A 27,723-nucleotide genomic window follows, 5' to 3' on the forward strand; every position below is an offset into this window, starting at 1 on the left:
CTCCTCCTCTACGCCTTCCACTACATCCTGCTCTAACCAATCATCAGTAGACTCCATGAGAGGCATCTCAGCCTCAACCCTCCATGCAGCAGTGGTGTCAATCCCATCCAATGAGATGGCATCCATATCAGGTATCCTCTCAGATTGCCTCACCCACAATCGAAGATTGTAGTAAACGTAGACCATGTCATTAAGTCGCTGGGACTCCAACTTGTACAAAGATCATAAAATAATAATTATAAAAAAATATTATTTAATGAATTCAAAAAATTAATTGGAAATTTGAAATATTTTAAGTTTTAAGTTTAACTTGTTGCGCTTCTTGTTGTGTATTTTTTCAAATATACTCCAGTTGCGCTCGCATCCTGAGGAGCTACATGTTTGGCTGAGGATACGAATGGCAAGCTTTTGCAAATGGGGTATTCTAGCACCATAGCAAGTCCACCATGCATCTACAACAAAATTACAAATAAGATAAACATAAGAAAAATAAAATAAAATTTGAAAGTTGAAGCAAAGTATGAAGTTATGAACTTGAAGAGACAATGAAATTTGAAACAAACTAAAAAATACCTGGCATTTAAGTCTTCCTATCAACCACAGCCATCTCAAAGCCAAATGTGCCACCTGCCATCTTGTATATCTCCATTTCTTTGGAGATTTCTGCACGTTCTTGTAAAAATTTCTGTTTCCCCACCCCGGTTTTCAGTTTCACCTTATTTCTCCCATGTAGTTAAATGCCCATTCCCATAGCCATACATTTAACAGACTGAAAAAAATAAATATTGCTGAAAACACAAATTCTGGAAATTTTTCAGAATGCTGGAAATTGCATAAATAAAAATCAGCAATTAAAAAACAGCCATAAAAACACATTTAAACTCAGTGATTTTTGGTCAACTTGACCCTGGAAAAACCCCCTACAACTCTTGGGGAAAACCAGTTTGAGAGCTCTTCTTTATTTCTGGAAACTGCCTTTTACAGAGAAAATTTTTCAGCAAAAAATCAGCAAAACAGAAATTTTTCCAGCAAGCAAACTTATCTGTTTTTCAGCTAACAGACAATCTGGAAAATGGCTGTACGAGCTGTACGGGCCGTACGGATGTACGAGCTGTACGGGCCGTACGGATGTACGGACGTACGGATGTACGGACCGTGCGAACTGTACGGACTTGTACGGACAGACCTCGAAATTCGTGCAGAAAATCGCTTCCTCGATATTCGTGCTGAAAATCAATTTCTTCACTGTTTTGCTCACTAAATCTGCCTTTTTCTGCTTGTTCTTTGAGCTGTACGGATTTGCTGAAGTGCTGCCTTGGTATGTGTGCCAAACTGCTGCCTCTTTCTCCTCCTTGTCCAGAAATCTCCTTTGCTCTCTTGCTCTCCTTCTCCCAATCTGCTCATGAAAGAATGAATGATCTTTTTCTCCTTTTCCTCCCTTAACCCAACCCTAAATGACTTTTGGGTGATCCCTAAATCCAATGGCTGAAATAGATTTAGATCAATGGCTGAGATTAAATGCTCATTTAAATCTCACTTTCTATTTTTTAATTCACCCCACTTTAATAAAGACCCACTTAGTCATTTATTTCCAAAGTCACTTTTCCTTTCTAATTTTTCATTGACTTTATAAAGTCACTTTAAAATTAGACTTAGTAACTTTATCACTTAAAGTCACTTTCAAATTAGATTTAGCTTTATAAAAATTATAAAGTTACTTTAGGAGAAAAATTAAATTCTTTTGGACACTTTTCCTTAGGCCAAAGATCAAAGCCTTAGGGAACCACCTGTCCTCCGGTACCAAATTTCAACAGTTCTACTGGAGATTGCACCATCCTCTAAACACAGGTTAAGAATCCATCCATGATCTCAGCATCAAATAAGAACCCACATGGGTAAGAAAATGTGGGGTTCAGGTAGATCCCTCCAGCATGAATGTAATATTCCTAATTAGCTCTAGCTAATTGGAATATTCGATTTTGTTCAATTTTTGCCTTCTATAGTTATTTGTAAATAAAAAGTGAGGAAGGGGGACATAACTCACTTTAGAATAAAAAGTCACTTCCTAGGTAGCACAACGTTGTGACTTAAAGGGGAGTCAAGGGGGCCAAAGGGGGACGCAGAAATGGAGCCCACACAAACACATGGAGAGACTGTGCAGGAGGGAAGAACACGTGGCAAGAGGAGAAGCACACAGGAGGAGATGAGCCTAGGGATTGTGAGAGGCAGAGGCTATAAAATAGAGAGGAGCCCCCTCATTTTCGTCATTCAGTTATGTGCATTTTGAGCTAGTCATTTCGACTTCTGAGCACGCTGGCTGTTTAGCTAGTCTGCAGCACTGTTTAGTGCATTGACTGTCTCCGTTCGGAGATCTCACCCTTAGCCCCGAGGACTTCGAGTGCCTGCTCGGGCAAGGTATTTCCATTGGCATTTCAGCAGTAGATACATCAGCAGTTCAGCAGCTGTAGTGGCAGCGTTTTGGAGGACTGCGCAGCACTAGGAAAGGGACGTAGTTCTGAAGGACTCCGCAGTACTGTGAGAGGGATGTCGTTCTGGTTTGGGGGTTTGCAGTGTGTGTTGTGCTGGGAGATAGATTAGGGGATCAGCCCTTGTAGCTGGAGAGTTTTTGGCAGGTGTTTCGGGCATATTTCTAGAGGGTTGCATTCAGTGGCAGCGCAGAGCACTAAGAGACTGCGCAGAACCCCAAGGGGGGGTGATTTTCGGGGGTCGGTCATTCCAGGAGAGCTTTCTGGGTTTTTCTAGGTTTCTTGAGTAGAGCCCGATTCCAGAGATTCAGCCTTTTCTGAGGAGGGGAGCAGCCCCAAATCATCATTTGTTTCCTAGAAGCAGCAGCGTCCATGCAGAGAGGCCATTCTTGTCATTATGAGAGTATTTCTTCACTTGCCTTGTGCAAGTCGAGATGCCATCTGTCTAATCACCTCTTGTGCTCATTTTATTGCTCAGTATAATAAAATGGCCTAGCCTTTCTCGCTGCATTTCTTGTGTATCTGCTTATATTTCCGGTTTACATTATTATATGTTGTTCCACTGTTATTTTATCACTTCTGGGTTATTATATTATTTGCACATATTTAGTTGGAGTTTTTGCTGGGGTTTGAGGAATATTCTGGGTTAGGAATATTACAGTGGTATCAGAGCATAGATCTGGCTCAGCCTGTGGAGCTAGCAATGTATGACACCAGGGGAAAAACCCTACATTTGTTACAGAGGTAGGAGGTATAGAGACACTAGACGTAGGTTGGAGAATACCTACGGGGAGGGAGGGGAGGGAGATTGTGTTCCTGTGGTGGACATAGAACGGGTGGAGCTTGTGGTAGACGCAGAACAGAGAGAGCCAGTAGTGGACGCAAAACAAATGGCCGACGAGGACGGGAAGATATTTGCGGATATGCTCCTCAAATCAGTGCAGGATCTGTCGAGGCAGATTAAGGTGATGTGGCAGAGATTCACGGCAGTAGAGGCCAGACAGCGTGAGAGCCCACAAGTTTTTCAGGTTGGTGAGGGATCAGGTGCATCCCATCACTTGCCAGAGCAGCGTGATATTGCGCAGCAGGTGGCCTCACATGCCCCTACACGCTCTACCATGCCCACTTTCTTAGGAACAGACACGGGGGCCGTAGCCCAGCAAGAGGCAGAGCCCGGACATATGGGCGATTATTTTGCAGAGTACCAGGCCTATGGGCAGGAGTTCAGGGAAGCCCTCTCATTTAGAGATTTTGTTCAGCTCCAGCGGGATAGCAGACCCCGCGACCATCACAGAGGGTACCGGCATTACCATGATGGCGACACCCACCGTGCAGCGAGTAGATTCCACTTGCCTACGTTTGATGGCTCATCAAACAGTTCGACAAAGTATTGGGTGGAAAAGCTGGACATTTATTTCCAGCTTAACCAGATGTCGGAGGTAGAGGCCATCAAGGTGGCAACATTGCATTTAGATGGGGAGGCCCAAGATTGGTGGTTTCATGGGATGGTTACACTGGGGCACTCCACAATGACGACATATGCCGAGTTTACCAAGAGACTAGTGGAGCGATTTGATCGGAGGGATCCAGAGCAGCATTTCGTTGAGCTGACGAGGCTCAAACAGACAGGGAACTCAGAGACCTACATTGCAGATTTCTTGAGGGTCTCCGTGATGGTGCCAGACCTATCCACGGCACGGCGGATCTATATGTATGTTGAGGGGTTAGCAGAGCTACTTCGGGGTCTAGTCAGATCCGCTAGACCGACCACCCTTTAGGATGCTATCAACAGGACCTGGGACCTACAGGATGTCTTACCCAGTACCCGGACACCTTACCCCCAGAGACAGACTTTCCAGTCTAAGGGGAAGGATGTGAGGATTCCACCTCCAAAGGGGGAGGATCCAGGACGAGTGCAGATTGACGATGATGTCAAGAGGGAGCTGAAGAAGAAGCGGTTGTGCTTCACATGTCAGGAGCCATGGGCACCAGGGCATAGATGTGCTGCTGGCAAGGCACATTTCATTGAGGTCTTCTCCGAGAGTAGTGGAAAGAGGATGATGAGGAGAATGTGGATGCAGGAGATAGCCATGCCATACAGGGACCTTTGCCACCTCCACCACCAACAGCAAGTGGTGCATCTTTTGCACCCACCGGAGGGGCCCTTGCAGCATTGCGAGGAGTTCCAAAGTATCTGACGCTACGCGTACGAGGGACAATACGTGGCCAACGCGTATCAGTTTTGGTTGACAGTGGGGCAGCCCACAACTTCATCCATGCACAGATGGTTGAGCAGAGAGGTATTCAGACAGAGAGCTTTGATGGGTTTTCAGTATTAGTCCCAGGAGATCAGACCATGACATGTGCTCGTTATGTCCCAGAGCTTTCAGTGACGATGGGCACCTACACATTGACTGACCACTTTTTCGTGGTCGATATTACGAACACTGGGTGTTCAGTGGCTTATCACTCTAGGGAAGGTCACGACAAATTGGAAGACCCTAGAGATGGAGTGGGATGATGAGAAGACAGGGAGGCATGAGAAGATACGGGGACAGCACACATATCCGCCTCAGACTGTTTCGGCTCATCGGATGGAGGCAGTCTTCCAGAAGGGAGACATAGAGTGGGCAGTGGAACTGCGTGCATTAGAGGCAAGGACCACAGGGCAGACGGTACATCTAGAGATACAGTCCATCCTTGATCGATATGCCATAGTGTTTGGAGAGATTCCACCAGGACAGCCACCAGATCGGGGGTTTGAGCACACTATCGAGCTTGAGCAAGGCATCCAGGCAGTGATCACCACCCCCTATAGGCACCCCAAGGCCTATCGAGACGAGATTGAGCAGGCTATCCAGGAGTTGTTGGCTCTTGGGCACATTCTGCCGAGAACGAGTCCTTTTGCTTCTTCTATGGTGTTGGTGAAGAAGAAGGACGGTGCACTGAGGATGTGCATTGACTACAAGGCCCTGAACAAGAAGACCCTGAAGAACAGGTACCCCATACCCAGGATCGATGAGTTGAGAGGGGCACGTTTCTTCTCAAAGATTGATTTGAGATCGAGGTATCATCAGATTCGCGTGAGGGAACAGGACATTCCCAAGACCGCCTTCAGGTGTCACTATGGGCACTTTGAGTTCTTGGTTATGCCTTTTGGGCTAACCAACGCCCCAGCTACATTTCAGTCCTACATGAATCACATCTTCCGTAGTCACTTGAAGTTTGTGTTGGTATTCTTCGATGATATTCTCATTTACAGCAGGACTTGGGAAGAGCATCTCTAGCACATCGAGACAGTATTGCGTATCTTACAGGAGCAGCAGTTCTATGCCAAACTCTCCAAGTGTGAGTTTGGGTTGACGGAGATGTTGTATCTGGGACACATCATAAGAGTGGACGGAGTGAGAGTCCACGAGGAGAAGATCGGGGCCATCAGAGAATGGCCGGAGCCGAGAAACGTGACGGAACTTCGAGGATTCATTGGCATTTGGACTTACTACCGGAAGTTCGTCAAAGGTTTCTCACAGCGTGCTGCACCCCTGACAGATTTGACGAGGAAGGGGGCATTCAGTTGGTCGGATACAGCGCAGCGAGCCTTTGACAGGCTCAAGGAGGTTATGAGCAGCTGCCCAGTGCTTGCATTGCCAGATTTTACGCAACCATTTGTTTTGGAGTGTGATGCGTTGCAAGAGGGGATCGGCGCAGTATTGATGCAGGGAGGTCACTCTATAGCCTTTGAGAGCCGGAAGTTCCTTCCACACGAGATGTATTCTAGATACGACAAGGAGATGCTGGCCATCATGCATGCATTGGCTAAGTATCGGCAGTATTTGGTGGGGAACAGGTTCAGGGTGAGGACTGATCACAACAGCCTCAAGTTCTTTTTGGAGCAGAAGCAGTTGCAGGAGAGGCAGCAGAAGTGGATCAATAAGATCCAAGCATATGACTTTGACATTGAGTGTGTCAAGGGTAAGAACAACGTGGTAGCAGATGCCCTTTCACGTAGACCAGCCACGTTGTCTCTTATGAGCTTGGATACAAACTGGAGGGCTCGACTCTTAGTAGAGTACTCCAAAGACAAGTTTGCATGTGAGACTCTGGACGAACAGGTGGCAAATGACAGGTTCAGGGTGATCGATGAGATCATCTATTACAGGGATCGGATCTTCTTGACTGAGGGGTCTCAGCTCAAGAAGAAAATACTCCAGGCATCACATGATTCACCATTGGCAGGCCATCAGGGGTTTACCAAAACCTACAGGGGCATTAGAGAGATGTTCTCCTGGAAGGGCCTCAAGGAGGACGTACTCCGGCATATCAGAGAGTGCGATGTTTGCCAGCGGAACAAAGGAGAGATGAGCCATCCCGCGGGATTATTGTAGCCTCTTCCCATTCCGGAGGGGAAATGGGAGAGTATTTCGATGGAATTCACCACAGGGTTGCCCATGGTACAGGGCAAGGATTGCATCTTTGTCGTCGTTGACCGACTGACAAAGTACGCACACTTTTTTGCCATATCCGCACACTATACAACAGCACAGGTGGCCGAACTGTTCTTTAGAGAGATCTTTAGGCTACATGGTCTTCCTAAGACCATCGTCAGTGATAGGGATAGTCGTTTCATGGGCGGGTTTTGGCAGGAGCTTTTCCGGTTGGTGGGGACGGAGTTGACACCGAGTACCAGTTATCACCCACAGACGGATGGGCAGACAGAGATAGTTAACAAGTGGCTGGAGGGCTATTTGCGTAACTATGTTAGTGGGCAGCAGCGAGCATGGTTGAAGTGGCTGCATCTAGGGGAGTACTGCTACAATACTTCACATCACATGTCCATTGGTATGTCACCATTCTATGCTTTATATGGGTATCATCCTTTATCTTTTGCTGACATGATGTTTGGTGATAGCAAGGCTCCCAGAGCCAAGATATGGATCCAAGAGATTCGGGATATTCTCCGAGCTCTCAAGGATAACATGGCTACAGCACAGAACCAGCAGAAGCTATATGCTGACAAAGGTCGGGTGGAGAGACAATTCGAGGTAGGGGACATGGTCTACCTATGGTTACAGCCATACCGACAGTCGTCACTAAAACAGAAGGGGGCTGAGAAGCTTAAGCCCCGCTTTTATGGGTCGTACAGGGTGATACGCAAGATTGGACAGGTTGCATATGAGTTAGAGTTGCCCCAAGGCAGCAAGATTCATAACGTTTTCCATGTATCATGCAAAAGGCATTGGGGCAGCAGGTGACAGTGACAGATGAGCTACCACCCATGGATGACGAGAGGCATTTGGTATTGCAGCCGGAGGCCATCATTTGATACTAGGGAGAAGCAACTGCAGAGCAGGACGGTCCGAGAATTCTTGGTGAGGTGGAAGAATTTGCCAGATGAGGATGCCACCTGGGAGAGTGAGAGGATCTTGCAGCATCCATCACTTCAATTGCTTGAGGACAAGCAACGTTTTGCCGGGGGAGACTGTAATATTCCTAATTAGCTATGGCTAATTGGAATATTCGATTTTGTTCAATTTTTGCCTTCTATAGTTATTTGTAAATAAAAAGTGAGGAAGGGGGACATAACTCACTTTAGAATAAAACGTCACTTCCTAGGTAGCACAACATTGTGACTTAAAAGGGAGCCAAGGGGGCCAAAGGGGGAAGCAGAAATGGAGTTCACACAGACACATGGAGAGACTTTGCAGGAGGGAAGAACACGTGGCAAGAGGAGAAGCACGCAGGAGGAGGTGAGCCTAGGGATTGTCAGAGGCAGAGCCTATAAAATAGAGAGGAGCCCCCTCATTTTTGATCGTTCATTTATGTGCATTTTGAGCTAGTCGTTTCGACTTCTGAGCACGCTGGCTGTTTAGCTAGTCTGCAGCACTGTTTAGTGCATTGAGTGTCTCCGTTCCGAGATCTCACCCTTAGCCCCGGGGGACTTCAAGTGCCCACTCAGGCAAGGTATTTCCATTGGCATTTCAGCAGTAGATACAACAGCAGTTCAGCATCTGTAGTGGCAGCGTTTTGGAGGACTACGCAGCACTAGGAGAGGGACGCAGTTCTAAAGGACTACGCAGTACTATGAGAGGGACGCAATTCTGGTTTGGGGGTTTGCAGTGTGTGTTGTGTTGGGAGATAGATCAGGGGATTAGCCCTTGCAGCTGGAGAGTTTTTGGCAGGAGTTTCAGGCATATTTCTGGAGGGTTGCATTCAGTGGCAGCGCAGAGCACTAAGAGACTGCGCAGAACCCAAAGGGGGGGTGATTTTCGGGGATCGGCCATTCCAGGAGAGATTTCTGGGTTTTTCTGGGTTTCTTGAGTAGAGCCCGATTCCAAAGATTCAGCCTTTTCTGAAGAGGGGAGCAGCCCCAAATCATCATTTGTTTTCTAGAAGTAGCAGTGTCCACGACTCCATGCAGAGAGGCCATTATTGTCATTCTGAGAGTATTTCTTCACTTGCCTTGTGCAAGTCGAGGTGCCATCTGTCTAATCACCTCTTGTACTCATTTTATTGCTCAGTATAATAAAATGGCTTAGCCTTTCTCGCTGCATTTCTTGTGTATCTGCTTATATTTTTGGTTTACATTATTATATGTTGTTCCACTGTTATTTTATCACTTCTAGGTTATTATATTATTTGCACATATTTAGTTGGAGTTTTTGGTGGGGTTTGAGGAATATTCTGGGTTAGGAATATTACAATGAATGGGACGATGGAGTGTGTCGTTCCATCGTTCATCAATCACTTCCCATAGGAGGAGTTGTTTCTGAAACCCCTCATCTCCCTTATCATCATAGTAGGCTCGAATGGATTATTTGGCCCTATCCATGGCCTCATACAAATAGCCCATTGTGGGCTTCTCACCATCAACTAATCGAAGAACCTTTACGGTTCAGTAATGGTGCACACCTCCTACACTCCCGCCCAGAAGTTTTCCTGGTAAGAAACTAATCTACATATGGCCTCTCCTTCTGGTTTAGGGCTAAATGTTAAAGCACGCCACTCCTCTGAAAGAAACACTCTCTTCACATCCCACATAGAATTCAAGAAGGATTGAAGAGATATGAAACTGGTGGCAAACTGTGTAATGGCAGGGCGCACCAACTCCTTGTTGTTGGCGAATTTTCTCATCAAACTAAGCACATATGCATGATTATATATAAATTTTGTAATGATTTTTGATAAGTTAACAATATCTTTGACAAAGGAAATTTTTCCTATGTCCTCCAACATCAAATCAATACAATGTGCAACACAAAGTGTCCAAAATAAAGCAGGATGCCTCTCCATAAGCATCTTGCCAGCAGCAACATAATTTGCAGCATTGTCCATTATGACTTGGACAACATGTTCTGCACCCACCTCCAAAATAAACACATCTAGCAAATCACATAATAATTTTGCATCTTTGATATGTGAAGATGCATTAACAGATTTCATAAACATTGTCCCCTTGGGACAACTAACCAAGAAGTTTACAAGGGTTCTCCCCTTTTGGTCGATCCAACCATCTGACATCACAGTAAATTCTGTTTGTGTCCATGATGCCCTAAAATCCTCCAATCTTTTGGTGCAGTCAACCTTTTCATCTTGAAGAATGTGGCCTCTAAAGTCATCATAAGAAGGGATTTTGTACCTTGGGCCAACAACTGCAATAGCATCAACAGCAGGCTAGAAAAATGGATTATTCCTTGCAACGTTGAAAGGAATATCACTCCAAAGGAGAAACTTGCCCAACAACTTGTCAGTTTGTTCTTTCTCATTTTTTTTAAGCATTGAAGTGATAGATGGTTGTGAACCAAGCGTGGTTCTAGGAACAAAAAACGATGAAGTAGCTACAGGGTTGGTTGTAGACATTGATGCTGAAGTAGAACCAGTGCCACTTCCATATTCACCTCCTAACACTCTCTCTGCTAGTTTCTTCTTCGGATCTGCTTTGGTAACTTTCTCTTGCTCTAATTCTTCCGATGATCTTATGGCTCTTCGGATGATTTCCACATTTTTATTGGCGCAAGGCCCTACATCATGTCCAGGGATTTGTGCAAGGTGATACTTCAATCTATAAACTCCCCTGACATATGTTGCCCACACAACTTGCAAGACAAGTTCATTCTATCAAACCCTCCATCGGGTTCACCAAATTCCCACAGAGGGTCCAATTTCCTTGGCATGTTTTTAACTTGGTTGAACTCTTGAGTTTTAATGTAAGAATAAATTTGAAGTTGAACCTATGGCACAATAAGAATTGCAAGTTACAAAAATTAAAAAAAAAATTACATACATGACACAATACATTGAATTTTTGACAAACAAACAAAAAAACCTCAACTCAATCCAAAATGAACTCTCTCCATTCTATGCAACAAAAATGAAAAAAAAAACACCATCAAATCCACTCAAAAATCATTGATAATGAATGGGTTATAGAAACCCAAGCAAAAACAAGAAAAAAACCAAAACAAAATGGCCAAATTTGGTGTCCATACCTGGAAACCACGGTTTGCTGAAGAAATTTGATCCAAAGACTAAGTTCTCTTGCTTGGGATGCTAAAATCTCTTGTTTTTCTCCTCCTCTGCCCTAGTAGATGCCTTCCTCTCCTCCTCAGCTCTCAAACCACGCAGCTGTCTACTAAAAATGACAAAAAAAACTCATTTTTTTCCTTATAAAACGCATTCTCTGGGAGCATGATGATTTTTACCCATCGAATCACGATTATTTCGAAAAAACGCAATTTTTTAGCGATTTTTTTGAAAAAAAAAACGTAATAATCGGGCAATATTATCGGGAAAATGGATAAAATCGCAACACTGCTTTTCACAACCTCTGCAGTCCCCAATACACACAGGTTTATAGGTCATTGATTTCACAACGAGTTCACAGGGATTTTTATGCTCAAATTTACTCAATCTCCTCTTTGTCACAATGAAATTCCTCCCTTTTCCCCAGCACTACCTCATGCATGAGAGCTTTGGGGGCCACCTCCTTGGGCTGCAAAGTGAACCAGGACTACAGTCTACAACATGGTACACATCCCATGCTTGGGCAGTCTGGTAACCTACACTACCACCCCCCGCTCGTCCCATAACTGCCTGGCAGTTGGATGGTTTAATTAGAACATCAAGGGTCAGAAACATTAAATTCAGGTAAGATAGGAAACTTCCCAATCTCCCTTGCTAACTTCTTCAAGTAAGCTTTCCTTTCAAACATTGGGATCCATATGGGTTTTTCCTCTTCTTCAGTTTTGGCAATTTATGATTTACTTAAATAGGATATTTACATCAAATAGTCTTGGCAAGACATCCATGCTGGCCCTCCAGCAATATCATCCTTTAAAAACATTACAAAATTTGGGGATTAGAAAAGGGATACTATCATACTACATGATCAGATCTGACATGTAACCCATGCTAAAAGTAGCACTATCTGGCATGTCCCCCGAGTAGCTCATTGGAATCGTGAGCTGGCAAGGATCTCAAATATACTATGATCACTGACATGCAAGTCTCCAAACCCTGTCTTCTAAAATGTAGGAGCACTGCCAAAAATAGTAATTCTCTAGAAATCTGATAGAAAACCTGTGTAATATCTGTCTCTGAATCAGGATCACACCACTGAACCAAACCCATAACTAAACTCGAAGGCACCACACATGGCTCATGCAAATCTATCTCTAGAAATACCTCTGAATACCAGCCTGATGAAATGTGATGGCCCTTGACCCTCCAAATGTGCAAAGGGTCAGAACTGGGGGTTAATAAAGCGACATCCAAATAAAAAAATAAAATGATAAAAGAAGAGCCATTTTCTATGATAAAAGAAGAGCAAGTTTCTGTTAAGAAGTTGAACAGTGAACTACTGCCCAAGGTATGTTTGCTATAACCATTGACAGGAGCCTTGCTGAGATCCCTTGTGACACCCCACCAACATAGAGTTCTGTAAAGCTATCACCATGCCCATGCATCAAGTTGTGGATGACCTTCGAATCCTTTGACAATTGCTAACTACGTAAGTTTGTAACTACCAATACAAGTTATGATGTCAGTGTGGTAATTCCCAAATGAAATTTGTGATGACCTTCGAATCCTTTGACAATTGCTAACTACGTAAGTTTGTAACTACCAATACAAGAATTTGTGATGTTAAGTGAAAACATTATAACTGGGTTTTGTAGCCATGACACAATATCTCTATGTGAGGTACAAGATTCAAATATTTATAACATGCTAATTGGTTCCTTATTGGAGCATCAATAATACCTTGAGATGACCACTTTGGTTCAGTAGGGGATTCTATCATAGTTGGATCGTTGCCTGCAATGCATATCCGTTTCTCAACCCTACTGCAAAAAATATAGAAATGTATCAAGACATATTATAATTTATAATCCATAGTTAATAAAAATAACATAATCTCATAAATATTTAAGAATTCGTTGATCTTCCATAAATATGAAACCACGGGAAATTCTGACCCTTATTATCACTCCCGAAGTGTTAAAATCATTTGTCTGACACAGTATGATTAGTATAACTACCATACAGTGCATTCTAAAATAAATAGGCATTTCAGATTGAAATTATGTGTTGTTGAAATCAATTGTCTGTCATCTCATGATTGATATAACTACCATAGAGTGCATTATAAAATAAATAGACATTTCAGATTGAAATCATGTGTGTTGTTAAAATTGCCCAGACACAAAATAGTATGGTCTCATCTTATACAAGTTTATGGCAGCCACTCACCCTTCTGCAGACATGTAGCCAACCCAAAGTTCTGATTTGTCCCAAGGCATATGTGGGTGATTCCATTCAATCCATGCCATCTTTCCCCCATCTGGTGTCAAGCGTGGAAAAGCATAGAAATCGCTGCCACTGACTAATACATGTGGTTCTAAGCAAGCCACAAATTCCCACAACTCACTATATCAGCAGTACACAAATTTCAAGCTTATGAAAGTATTGCTTCATTGAAATCTAACTAATCCATATTGAGATCCTTGACTGAATCTTGATTTACAACTTACATATCAATGTCCACTCGTGACCAAAGAAAAGTCAATGAGACTTGAGAATGGAAACAAAATGGGACATAGAACAAAGTGAGGTCACAAGTCTATCTCTGACAATTATAAATGGAAAAAAATAAGAAAGATATCATGGTGATGGAGAGAAAAACCTGATATGCCAGCCCCATTGAGCTCCACAGAAACAATTGTTGTAGTTGGATTTGTATCACTTTCCCGATGGTCTGCTCACCAAAATACATTTCACAAATGAAAACCTTTGATAATAATAACGTGCCTTTGGAATTAATACGAACATGTTGACAGTGTTGCACAATTGAAATTACTCTAGCAGTGCCAACATCTTATCAACTCACTAACCTTCTCTTACAGTAATATAACAGCCTAAGTGAAGATCCATCACTCCATCAGCATAACGCACCACAGGTGCTCCATAATCTGGAGTGAGTGCAATCGGTGCATGGTCTGCAGTTATGGTAAACACAGAAATGTTACTATGTGCTAAAGCTCATAAAGTTGCCAGTTTAGGAAATACACAATTTGCTGCTGCTTGTGAGACAGCAATATTTGTTCATCGAACAAAACAGAAGCTAAAGTCAATATCAAGAAAGTTTACCATGTGCGTTCTTCGTCATATAATGATAAAAAGGTATAAATAGGAATCCAAACCCATGAGAAACCTGTTCATCCTCTGAACATAATAAGAAAAACTTAGGATGATTCCTTCCTTTGCAGGAAAATGATTATGCGGAGTGATTTATCATTTATAGGACAGTGAAGTAGATAACTGGCTCTCTTAGCAATCTCTTTCAAAAGACCTCAAGCAGTTAAATAACTTGATTTGACTGCCATATGTCAGACAATTCCAGAAGATTTCTTGTTCAAGTTAACTAAGATTGGATATTCATGGACCCATTTGGAAGGGTATTGGAAACAGTCTTATGGAAAGCCATTTATAGACAACTAAAACCAACGAACTATATAACAACATCCAGCCAACTTTCAAAAACTTCAGGCAGCTAAACAACTTGATTTGACTGCCATATGTCAGACAATTCCAGAAGATTTTTTGTTCAAGCTAAGATTGGATATTAATGGACCCATTTGGAAGGGTATTGGAAACAGTCTTATGGAAAGCCATTTATGGACAACCAAAACCAAGGAACTCTATAACAACATCCAGCCAACATTTTCAGTGGCTGATCATCTGAACAAGAACTGGAATGTCCGTGATCATGAATCAAGGTGGCTCTGGAGATGTCATAATTTTGGAAGTTCCATTCTTCTGTTAAGAATCGAGTATTTGGATGGCTTGTTCTCCATAACAGTTTAACAGTAAGGATCAATTACATCTTGATAGGATACAACTGACTGTTGTGTAGTTTGACACAAGTCTGAAACAATTTTGTATTCTGGAAATGTACAATTATCAAAATGTTTTGGGCATAGTTTACTGTTAGGTATATTTCTCCTTTTGTTTCTCCTGTACAATGGAATGATGTTATGTTTAAGAAGAAACGTATGATACTGTAGGCAGGGAGGATAACGCGGGATCTGACCCATCTGACAGGCATTTCTTTCTTATGAAACAATTATGTCAGGAAATTTTTCATGAGATTACACTTCACTGAATTTGGAAGAAGTTTCTCTGATTGGTTCAGATATGGGTGTCCAGCTATCAGCCATGCTATTTTTAGGAAAGATTTAGATATTTTTCAAGTAGGGGCCAAAGCCGATAGATTCCCTTGCTTATGTAGATGGGCACTTGTCAAACTGCCCGACTCCTAGATGTAACAATTTTGATATACATGTATCTCGATTTATAAATTACAATCTAATATATGTGGCATTTTCAAAATAAACAAAAAAATTCAGTCCACTATGGCATGCCCTCTATAAAAGAAATTCCACACAAAAAGATAAATAAAATTGGAATGTCCGTGTGGTCCTCCTGCCAAGTTTGATTTTGATCCTTCCAACTTACATGTTCTGCTTGCCTTGCTTATAACTACAGAACTACCCCAAATCACATGTTTTCAAATGGTTAACAAAGAGAGTTTTGTTTGAGAGAAGGTGGGATCTGCAGTAAAATGAAAAGAGGCATCAACACCACAAAAATACAGGTCAAAAATCCAACGTGGAATATTGTGATGCCCTTGCACACAAATAGAGGTAATACAGTTACCAGTGACCATCACAGTGTCTCAGAAAAGAGATATATGATTTTTTTATGATCATTTCATGTATTGATATAGGTGAGAGTAAAAAATTAAAACCAACTGTTATGAACCATATAGAATTACATTTTTGTCTGCTCTCTTTCTTCTCATTCTTGTTGATAAGAGATGCATTTGGATCAACCAGGTCTCAACAAACCTCTTACGTGCAGGTGGTAAATTTATATTGGCACATTGAAACTTTTATTGGAAGAGTCTTCATTGAACGATCTGACACACAGCACGAGATCCTGGTCTACATGGCAGAAATGATGGAGAAAATTGAAAGGCTAGAAAGGAAAGTCTGTCTTAGGCAAAAAGCAAGCAGACATCACCTTCACCCCCTCTGATAAAGACAGTGACTCTCCTCCACCAATCCAGGTGGACTCTCCCACGGCATGAAATGATCGAGCGAGCCAGCTTACTAGTTTATAATTTCAGTAATTTTGACTATGATGGTTAATCGCTGGCCGTGTATTTTAATTAGTTATCTTTTCGGTTTAAGTGACAGACTGGTTGCCTTAGCAATAAGTACTGTGAAAAATTTAGATCTCTACTACTGGTCTGGTTTCCCGAGTGGTAAACCAGTAGCAAAGAGAAACAGTCATGTATCTCTCTTTTTGGAAGTTGATACAAATTACCTAACCTTGCAAAAAACAAAAGAGATGCATTTGAAAAAATTAATTCGATCCAGTTCATTATAATCATATAACCGTCTACTTTTATGTTCTACCAATCAATAATTTAAAAAAACAGACATTCAAAACCACACAAATGGAAAGAGAAAGGTCAAAGAGTCGAGAGAATACCTCCTTTGATAGACTGCTTATAGAGTCTTTGATCCTTGTAGTTGGAGAAGACAACCACATCTCCTGAGACAGTAAATGCACCTCCACCATATTCATGTACCAAGGTCCTAACATTAAATCCAGCAGGGGTGATATCTTCAGCTGCACCTCCTGCGTCTGCAGCCTCCCTCACTAAAACTGACCGTCTGAACAAGATCCATAAAACTGTGAGTACTTGTTCTGATCAAAAATTAGTGATCAGCAAAAATGGAAATCTTCAAGCCGTGATGTTGCAAATTTCAAATTGGCTGAACAGAAAGCAACAATAATATAAATATACATAAATTGCAATAAAATGAAAAATCATATAGAATTGCCAAATCTTTACCACTATTAATCATATGTTTCCCAATTACTCTGCATCCTTCATGTCTATTAAAGACAATGTGAAAATTGTCGAGGATGAAGGCCATTCACATTTGTTGAATGTACCAATTATCCATATCATATTTGCTGAAAAATGAAAAAATATACAATTTAATCGATTTTCTATCGTATACCTTAAGTGTCCCAGGTCTAAAAGGTCAACCTTATCTCTAGCTGCCAACAATTCTAGAGGGACAATCATAATGAGCAATTACGATTATTTCTGTAGAAATCCTTAGTCATTAGAACTCATATACTCTTTGAAAAATCAACAAGAAAGACTAAATGGTGTGGCATACAATAGAGAATCTCTTCAAAACTGGAAGTTAAGACATTTGTATGAAAAGGGGAAGGTGGTGAGGCTATACAACATTAGTTAACATATAAAAATGGGAAAATGGAAATCTTCAAGCCATGATGTCACAAATTTCAAATTGGCTGAACAGAAAGCAACAATAATATAATTATACATAAATTGCAATCACACAAAAAAATCATATAGAATTGCCAGTTCTTTACAACTTTTAATCATATGCTTCCCAAATCCCAATTACTCTGCATTCCTTCATGTCTATTAGAGACAATGTGAAAATTGTCGAGGATGAAGGCCATTCACATTTGTTGAATGTACCCATTATCAATATGATATGTGCTGACAAATGCCAAAATATACAATTTAATTGATTTTCTATTGATAACTTTAAGTGTACCAGATCTAAAAGGTCATCCTTATCTCTAGCTGCCAACAATTCTAGAGGGGCTATCATAATCAGCAAGTAAGATTACTTCTGTAGAAATCCTTAGTCATTGGAACTAAATATTCTCTTTAAAAAATCGACAAGAAAGATTGAATGTTGTGCATATAATACAGAATCTCTTCACAAGGTGGAAGTTAAGACAGTTGTATGAAAAGGGAACGGTGGTGAGGCTAGACCAATATTAGTTAAGTTTAACATGGAGGTATTGTTAGACAAATTAATGTACTCTTTATTTTGTAAGAATTAGGTCCTAAGGGAAAAACAATTGCAGGTCCCACCTACTATCTAAACAAGACCTGAATGGGGTAATCAAAGAAAACATCTACAAACTGTATATCCAAGTCACTTGAATTGCACTTCGTAAGGGTCTTGATCTAAAGAAGAACTTTTATTCTGAGCACTTCTAGAGTTGAGAGATGGCCTCATAGTCAACCCTCCATACACATACAAACACTGGATGCATGCCATTGGGATCCCCCTTGGTCAATATTGGGTGGCCTCTCACCAACTTCTAGTTGAGACAAATCACCACATCCCATGATTGGTTAAGCTCTATCATGTATACCACTTACAAGGGACTATGATAGAGAAAAAACTCATTTTTCAATGTCCTATCCACTACGAGATCAAAGGTAGATAATACTACCTCTTCCAGGACTCGACACTCAAGGAGCTCCCTCTACGTGTTCTATCACTACCCCAACAAGAGGTGCCTCATTCTCTTCATGTGAGAGTTTTTAAACACAGATCGTAGTCTCCCTATGCCTTGTCTTCACTAGAGACCTTCAAGAGGATCACCTCTTCTCCTCCCTTTTAATTTGTCAAATCAGGACAACCAACGATAGGCAAATATCCACACCACTCCAAATTCCATATTGGTGAGACCTTAGCTTTCTCTCTAGACCCCCACAAAAGCTTGATAGGTTCAATGACCTCCTCAAGATCCCTAAGGAGTTGTTGTTCCAAGCCCCATAACAAAAACCACCAATCCAACAAATGGATCAACCTCTAGGTGATCCTGAAGCCAAGAATATTAAAAGAGCACTACTCTCTAAGTGCAATCGAGCACCCAACCTTCCATGCAAGGGCTTTTCCCCATGACCTAGAATATTAAAAGAGTTGGACTTCCTCAATCTTGTGGACCCTCTTCAAGATCATGCTACTAAGACTTTGACTTTTCTCTCAACACCACCTCCACCTCAATAGGTCGACCAACCTCCTCAAGACCCCTGAGAAGCTATTATTCCAAGCCCTATAATAGAAACCACCAATCCAACAAATGGATCATCTCTAGGAGATCTCGGAGATGAACTCTCCTCAAACAAATCACTATTTCCAAGGCAATCGAGCACCCCAATCGTTCATTCCAAGCTTTTTCCACATGACCTAGGATATTAGAAGAGTTGGACTTCCTCACTCCTATGCCCTAGAGGGATCAAGCCACCACACTGCCTTGGCCACAATTACTTTCCAAAGGATTCATCCAATAGTGCATCAGCCCTTTCTCATGATTGATGACTCTTATAAGGAGCTTGTTCCTCAACCCCCTCACTTGCCCTCAATAGCTATCTCTAGCATACCTTGGCATACTCTCTTTTGTATTGCACCTAGTTGCAGTTTTTAGCATTTATCAACTACATTTTTAAGCATTTTATCACATGCTTGTACCTTATAGTTTCTTTTAGCTATATAATTAGATCATTATCTTTTTCTTGCTTTTGCACTCCCACTATGTACCTGTTGTCACTCAAATTGTACAGGCACAATGTGACAACGATTCAGGTCTAGGGGTTGTCACTCTAATCCTTGACCTCTTCGTTCTAGTTGTCTCCCAACAATAGGTTATGGGGGGTAATCCCTATGGAATATGAAAATGAAAGACCAGTTGGCAACCAACAAGTCTGAGAGACACGATTGAATGGCCTAGCCACTTGGTTGATTTTAGCAAGTTAAGAGATTAGATTCGATTGTTATATGAGACCAGTGCCTTATGGAGTCAACTACTTTCTTTATATTGATTAAATACCAAATGACCAGATGAACAATCGCTGCTTAGATGCTTTTCTATCATATATGAAGTGCAAGTCCTACAATCTAGGTGCGATGCAAGAAATTTTGGTTTTTTTTAATTATATGCCTAGCTAAATGTATCCCTTAATCCTCAATTGTTTTGAGGCTAGTCTCTAAAGTAGGTTGTAGAGAGAAGTCAAGGCGAAGCGAGCAAAGGCTTGGTTAACGATACCTTCCCTTGAAATCTAACATACCCAATGCCTCCGACGCTGCAGAGACTGTGGCTCTAACAACTGCAAGGTCACCTTGTTAACCACTAGAGAGAGTCTATCCTTCCCAAGCTACAAGATGAAGGGTGTTCCTATCTTTTTATCAACCAAGATTATGCTTGGAGGTTAATTGATTAATGCAAGTCTAGGCCTAAAATCCAAAATGCAAGGTGATTCGAGTGCTCTTGAGTTAAGATTGTTTATGACTTTAAGTAGTTAGTTACAATTTATCTTATGACAAAGAGTACTCAACAATCAATGAAAGACAATCTCAAAGACAAGACTAAGTGCTCAATTTCAATAGTGCTCAAAAGATGTATCCAACGTTACCAAGAGATAATTGCTCAAGTATTCAACAAGAAACAAGGTTGATGCTCTTTATGCCAATTTCACCAATATGTCAAAGATAGCATGAACAATAAATCCTATGACAATAATAGCTAAGAGATTAGAGTATTTATCCACGATATTACTTGGAACAAGGTGCTTTTAGAGACAATACAAGAGTGAAAATGATGCCAATGACGATTGCTCAAAAGATTAACAATTTAGATGATCACAATAAGTTGCCACAATGCCAATTAGCTGCTAATCAATTAGATCTCCAATGCTATTGTGATAAAACAAGAGATACCAATATGCTTCAAGTCCAATGACCAATTAACCATCAACTCTTGAGATTAAGTGCCTTTATGAGTGAGTTACTTAGTGCAAATTTATGACCTCTTTCATTATGAAACTCACAAGGAAACAAAGTGTTAGATGAAGATCTCTTGTTAGAAAGAAATGATCACTTAATCCAATATCACCAATGCCAATGAACTTTTCAACAATGGGGCATTAAACAATATCAAGAACCCTTATGCAAGTTATGTCTAAATAACATCAAATGAGCATAAGTAAACTTTTATGACACCAGTGAATTAATTTCATTTAGAGCATTGTATGACGCAAAAAATGAGATGCATATGAGTGCAAAAATGTGAAAGAGGCAGCCCAAAGCTAAACCACTTTGCCAACACAAGATTTTCAATGAACTTCGGATATTTATAGATGCCAATGTCATTGTTATAATCAGATATTACTATGCTTATCTAAACAGTATGACAGTCCTCAAAATTCATGAAATTTTCCAAACAGTGAATGCCCAATTTATGCAATGACTACATAATGTGTTATGAAACTTATTAATTGATTTTAAGCCACTTAAATATATTTTTACCACTGTTATCCAAATGACTAAAGGCTGCTAGCAAAACAGAGATGAAATGAGGGTTTGGAGGGGCAAACCAATAGGCATTTAGGCCTTCAAGATGACTGGTTATCTTGCCCAAAATTTCTCCAATGGAATAACCACTTGCAATCACAAAAAATTGTCCAAGATCTCTGCAAACACCAAGTGTTAGATACAAAAATTCAATGATAACCCAAATCAGAGATTGAAATCAGGCAAAGAAGCTAGGAGAGGGCAACAGTGAAGGCTAGAAGGCCAAGAAGAGGCAGCTGCTTGAGGAGAAGGCCTAGAAGGCCCACGACAAGGAGGGAGGAGGGCTTTAGGCCTGCTTTCAAAGGCTTCTAGGGCCTGCGACACCTAGGCAAGGGCTGCCAAGGAAGGCCGAGAATGAAATGCAGTTGCGGCAGGGGAGAGGCAGCCCTAAAGGGCTTGCAGCAGAGGGATGGAGGCTAAAGAGAGGGCACGTGTTAATCAAGGTTGTCATTGATGTCAATATGGCATTGTTCGTGATGGAAAATTCTTGTGAGCTATGATGTTGCCCTAGATTCCCTTTGATCATAGTGCCCTAGATGTCCTTGAACTAACCATGAAGATGCCATAACCTCATGCATATTATGATATCCTTGCTCTTGATGATAAAGCCCTAAAACCATGATGATGTCCTTGCTCATGATGACAAGCTCTTCTTGATTGATAAGGATGCCTAATCCTAATGACAAAGTATGGAGCCCTAATCCTTATATACAAGCCCTTGCCCTAACTAGCTCTATTGAAGAACAATGACAACACATTACATTTGATGACATGGAAAATGGTTGAAGATATGACATGAAGGACTTGGAGATCACTTGATGACATATGATGACATAATTGAAGACATGACAAGTGGAGACCTCACTTAAAGCACTTGGTGACATATGATGACATGGAAATAATATAATGACATAGTTCGAGTCATGGCAATGAAAAAGCCCTTAAATTCTAGTCCCTATATTCTTCACTAAAAATTCCAAAACAATCATCCCATGGTTTGTGTTGACCACTAAAGTGGCAACTGATAATTATATGAAGACTCCATGCCCAAGGATGATCCAGAGGACACTTGTACCATCAGATATCATCAGTCAAACAAAGTTTTTTAACTCTACTTCTATCTTCTCATCATCTTTCTTGTACCCAGATTCCACACCCTGCAGGGAATTGTAATAACTGATACTAGTAATGATGAGTTTTTGAGTATGTAACAGGCCTAGGATGTTGGGACTCGATCAGCAAACGAGTACACCTTGGACTGTTTTTTTTTATCTAGTTAATTATCTCTTCTTTTTGAGAGGCGGATAATTTTCTGGGTTTTTTCACTCACATTTTACCCCAAAGTCGGGGTAACAGTTTGAAGGTTGAACCCTTAACACATCTTAGTATCTAGAGTCAATGTATATTACCATACTAAATCACACAAAAAAAATCGTGGAATTTGGTTAGGTCTAAGTAGTAATTTTTTAGATTTCTTGTAGATCAAAAATTGCAAATAAAATTGTACTTGTAATGTAATAAGTGATGTCTATAGAAGCTATATGGGGTATGAGTAATGAAATTTGCACCTCTCACCCTCAATTTTCTACTATGACGCACTTTGATAGGTTAAAAATGTGTTTTGAACCCTCAAAACCCACTTTTCCTAAGTTTATTGGGAAATTTGGCAATTAATTAAGGCAGAAATTAAATAAATGGAGAAAAATAAATATCCACACATGCTAAATGTTGTGGAAATGAGGTGGAAAATTATGGGAGAGTTAAAGTGAAGTCCCAAGGTGATGTGAACTCCTAAAATCAAAGAAAAGATATGTGCTCAAATAAAATCAGATTTCTGGCATTAAAGGAGAAAGTTGCTTACTTGGAAATTCGAATTTGTGAAGTTAATGCACATTTAGGAAGATTTGGGAGAATATTTGGTGGAGATTTTTGTGGGAAATTGTCCCACATGGGTTACCACCCATATACACTTGTCATTCTATCATAAAATTCGAATTTGGCCCATAAGGGAAGAAGAAAATGATGTCCACTTGCCAGAATTCGATTTTTACATTTAGCATTCGAGCTCCATTCAACAAATTCGAATTTCTCTTTGTGATTGTCACCTCATGCCACTTGTTTAATCACTTCTACATTGGGATTGGCTCCAATGCCATTTGTCATTGTCATTTTTCATTGGAATTTGCTCCCAACTCTCTATATAATAGAGCCACGGGCTCTCATATTGTATCATGTAATAAGCTATTGGGTTTGCGGAAATTCTGTCATTTTGTACTTGCATACTTTCTTAATACAAATCAAGACTTTGGGACTATCTTGTTGGTGTTCTCTTGGCGTTATGAGGTGATGTCCTTTCATATTACTGCTATTGTGTTTAATTTCTTTCGCATGTTGAATTAATATTAGTTTATGCTTACCATCTTGCTTGGATTGATGTGTGCAAGCTATCTTGAAAATATCACTAATTTAAAGTAGTATACTAGGGATAAGTTTGCCAATTCATTTTAGGAGGAATGTTTGGTTTATCTTATTCATTATATTGCTCTAATCTTGTGCAAACTAATACGTGTTCAAGTGTGTGGGAAAGATCTTTTGTATTGTATGCAGGAATCCATCTGGAAGTGGGAGAAATCTCAATTAGATCAACTCACTCCTAGAATGACAGCGATCCAAGACTCAGCCATTTTTTCGCTCCAAGTTTTCCATTCAACGAAAAGCAAAAAGGAGTTTTCTTAGTCTATAGCTACTTGGTCATCCATTTAAATTCAAAAATACTTCTTTGATTCTAGTTCTTTCAAAGTTATATCTCCTATTCAAGAGTCATTTCTAAAGCTAGGCGAGTATGGGGTTCACTCCCATCACTTGAGCTAGTAGTTTGTAAATTAAATTCTAAGTTTAGTTTTGGTTTCTTTTTCCTAATTTCACACTGACAGTTGGTATTTTTTTTTGTGTTTTGCAACCCATAGGCTTGAGCATTGGGCAGCAAGGAGCTTGAGGAGAAGCTTTGGAAAACTACTCACTCGTGTGTATGAAGGAACCCCTCACGCTATCCAAAGATTGATTTCTAGGGAGGTCATAAGCACTTGGGAGAGAGTTGCAAACTCATTGAGGCCATGGGCCTTTTGAGCCTTGTGAATCTCTTTTGGAGAATTTTTTCCATCTTCAAGTTTGTTGTTGGTATATTTTTTGGGGAGAGAGTCTAGTTTTGTTAGAATCTCATCTTTGTAAAGATCTCTCTCGTATTGTGGGCTGCCCTCTTAGAGGCATTTTTACTCGCTTTGAGCGCTAATAAAAGATAATAAAAAAAATTGTTGGAGGGAGCTTGGGATTTTTCCCATGGCATCCCCCTTCCTCATTTAGAGGGGGGATTCTTGTCGGTGGCCTAATCTTGCTTTTAGTTTTTTTCTTAGCTTTCTAGCTTTTAATTCCATATTATGCATGCTTAAAATCAATACATTTCACTCCACATGCAAATTTTTACTAATCTTGTATTTAAATTCCACATGTATAGGCTCTCAAGTTTTGCAAACTATTTTTCTTTGAAGCAGTTGCATGAAGCGTTAGTTTAATTTGGGAATTAACACAATTTGCATTTCATCTAAGCATTTTAGTGTAGAAAGGCCCCAAGCCTCATTAAAATTTTACCTCCAACATAAGTTGGTTGAAGTAGACATCTTAAGGATTCTCTACTCCTCTATCGACTCCTCACTATGAGATCCTTATCTTTGGGCGACGGTGAGGTCTGAGCATTGAAGAGTTAAATTGTAATCTTGTTGTAGAGATAATTAATAAAATTAACCAAGAGCACTTTCCATTACATCTACTTTACTTGTCTCTTGATGGTTTGAGTTTTCATATGCAAAGTCTATTCTAAAAGCAAGTATTGTAATCATTTCAAACAAGTGCTTTCTTTTCATGCTTCAAGTCTAATTGCATATTGGTGTCTTGGTTTAGCATTTCCTTTCTTTTACATTTCCAAGTTAATTACTATTTTTTGGGTTTTTGCAAGATATGTTTCACATGTTTTGTTTTATAAAATTGATTATCTCAAAAGAATTTTGTATCTTGCATATCTTGTGCTAACAATTTTTGTTTACATTTTAGGATTATTTAGTTTTCTCTTTTGAGAGCATTGCATTTTACTTTCAAAAAATATATCTTTAAATTATTGAGCAAATTCCTTATAAGGCACTAACTTTATGGTTTTTGTCATATTAGTGATTGGCACTGTTATTTCAAGTTGCTCAATTCATATTTGTTCATAGATCCTTAAAAGTAATCCATTTTCACGATAACACTCTCCTAGAAACTCACATCTTTTAACTTATTTTCATTAGGGACCACCCCCCTTAGCTAACCTAGGAGATAGCTCAAACGGAGAGAGTCGGGATTAGTGTGACAGCCCCTTCTCGTAGTTCCCTACCACCAACCACACCTTGTGGAGTTGAAGGCTTTTCTCACTGACTTGTAAGGAGGGGTAGACGGCAGGGTCAACAGTCTACACAACAAAAATTTCAAAAACAATCACAAAGAAAAATATTTTTTGACACCTTAGAAGTAACCTTTCATCATGGGACCTAAACCATCTGAAAGAGGATTTTTTCCTCTTTCCAATGAGCCCTTATTTGTCCCGAAACTCCTAGTAGTTTGTGAGATATCGAATTTTCAAGTTAAAAAATATATTTATGATATTGAGTCGACTTACACTTAGACATTCATGTCGGCCTACCTGCAGAAAGACATGTCCTTTCAGTTCAAGGTGAAATCCTATATAAATATGACGTCTAGCACCTCATTTTAACCATGATTTCAGTGATTAATTCATAGATAAGGTACAGAAAGACAAACAAGGCCGAGGAGATAAAACAGAATACAGTTTGGGTTATAAATTGACAACTGAAGCAGCTACAGGAACCTTTTAAAGATTACAGACCTCGGACAGCTGCTTGTACACCTATGGAAAAGACATAACTCAGACTGCTTTTGGAGGCTCGGATCACTAATTGGAAGGCTCAGAATTACAAGGATCAGTGCTCAAATTTTTTGGAGGGCTCAGTTTGAGAAGAGAATTACAGCTGCCTAACCTCGGACCTGTAGCTTAAGAAAGGTTTGTGGTTAATCTTCTGTGGTAGACTCAGAACAGTCACAAGTCTAGGACTCGGACCAACAGTCTCAGTATTGAAGGAAACACACTTTGGACAGACATCCTTTGGAAGAATTGCAGAACTATAGTCTCAGTCTTGTAGCAGCTAGTCTCAGTAACTCAATCCTGTGACTGGTTGTAGCATCTAAGCAGATTTTGAGTTGTGGAACATCATTGGCATCAAGCTTGGAGGAGCCTTGGAATTCTTGACAGTCTTTTGGTAGCTTTGAAGAGTAGTCTCTTGAAGTTTTTTTAATAGTGTTCTTGACATCACCTCAAGACAAACTTGTGACATCTTTGGAGTAGAACATAACAAACATGAAGGGTTGTAGTTAAGCATCACTTGAAGATCTCCAGAGCATATAGCAACACCTTGAAGCATAATTTGAGACTAGTTGGAAGAATAAACTTGGACAAGAAATTGTTGCAGCTCTTTGAAGTATCTTGGAGCAAATTTGGTATACATCTTGGAGTTGTCTTGGGATAGTCTTGAGCAGACGCAAATTTGATATACATCTTGGAGTTGTCTTAGGATAGTCTTGAGCAGATCTTGGAGTATCATCTTAGAGCACATTGAAGCACTTGAAGATACTTTGAAAACAGTCAAGATCCTTGTGTAAACAAGTTGGTTTTTGCTTGACACATCACCAAAGCATTATTGAAGGATCTTTGAAGTCTTGGTAAAGCAGCTTGTTGAAGGACATTGTATACAGACTTAGTGCAGCCTATTGAAGACATCTTGTTGAGAAGCTTTAGCTGATCTTGAAGGCATTATTGGAGACCATGATGCATTGAAGTCATCATGAGGTAACCTTGGAGATCTTTGCTTGGGTAATATGAAGAGCAGTGGTGACACCTTCTGAGAAGACAAGGTTGTCATTGATGAAGTAATTTAGAGGAGGGATTGTTGAAGATAGACAGAGCTCATTGAAGAAGACATTGGGAGTCGTGAAGTACAACTAAAAATATCTTGACGAAGTAAAGCAAGGGTTGGAGACCAAGAGGTTGGAACCTCGAAAAGACAAGGTTGGTGCCTTGGAGGATAGGGTTGGAGCCCTAGAGGATCAGAGTCCTCAAGAAACTAGGTCGGAGCCTGAACCAGATATAGGGTTGAAGCCCTTGAGGTTGGTGCCTCAAAATTGACAAGGTTGGAGCCTTAGAAGTCCAAGTCAGTGCTTGGCATATTACAGGTTGGAGCCTGGGAGATTGAAGATCGGTGTCTTCATCTAAGGATGAAGCCCTATATATATTGTAATTTATTTATTGTAAAGAAGAAATTAATAAAAGCATTTATTCTTATTGTTCATTTTGTGTTCTAAATATAAGTGATCTA

General features: G+C 40.5%; 1 protein-coding gene across 2 annotated transcripts in view; it reads right to left on the reverse strand.

Moving 5' to 3' along the window:
- Positions 1-27,723, reverse strand: part of LOC149262979 (peptidase uncH-like) — a 485,862-nt gene that overhangs the window by 419,051 nt on the left and 39,088 nt on the right. The window contains exons 2-6 of one of the 2 annotated variants that reach the window (XM_089425556.1): positions 16,539-16,723; positions 13,874-13,978; positions 13,666-13,737; positions 13,233-13,380; positions 12,744-12,823 (exon numbers count right to left, since the gene is read on the reverse strand). In XM_089425556.1, coding sequence (XP_089281682.1) covers positions 12,744-12,823; positions 13,233-13,380; positions 13,666-13,737; positions 13,874-13,978; positions 16,539-16,723 — 590 coding nt within the window. Of the gene's footprint in view, positions 1-12,743; positions 12,827-13,232; positions 13,381-13,665; positions 13,738-13,873; positions 13,979-16,538; positions 16,724-27,723 lie in introns of both variants that reach the window. The other variant, XM_089425550.1, reaches the window with a different exon arrangement.

This window comes from Pinus tabuliformis, chromosome 6 (genome assembly GCF_031772625.1).
Source record: "Pinus tabuliformis cultivar Carrire ecotype Pingquan chromosome 6, CPIR1, whole genome shotgun sequence".
NCBI classification, from domain to species: Eukaryota; Viridiplantae; Streptophyta; class Pinopsida; order Pinales; family Pinaceae; genus Pinus; species Pinus tabuliformis.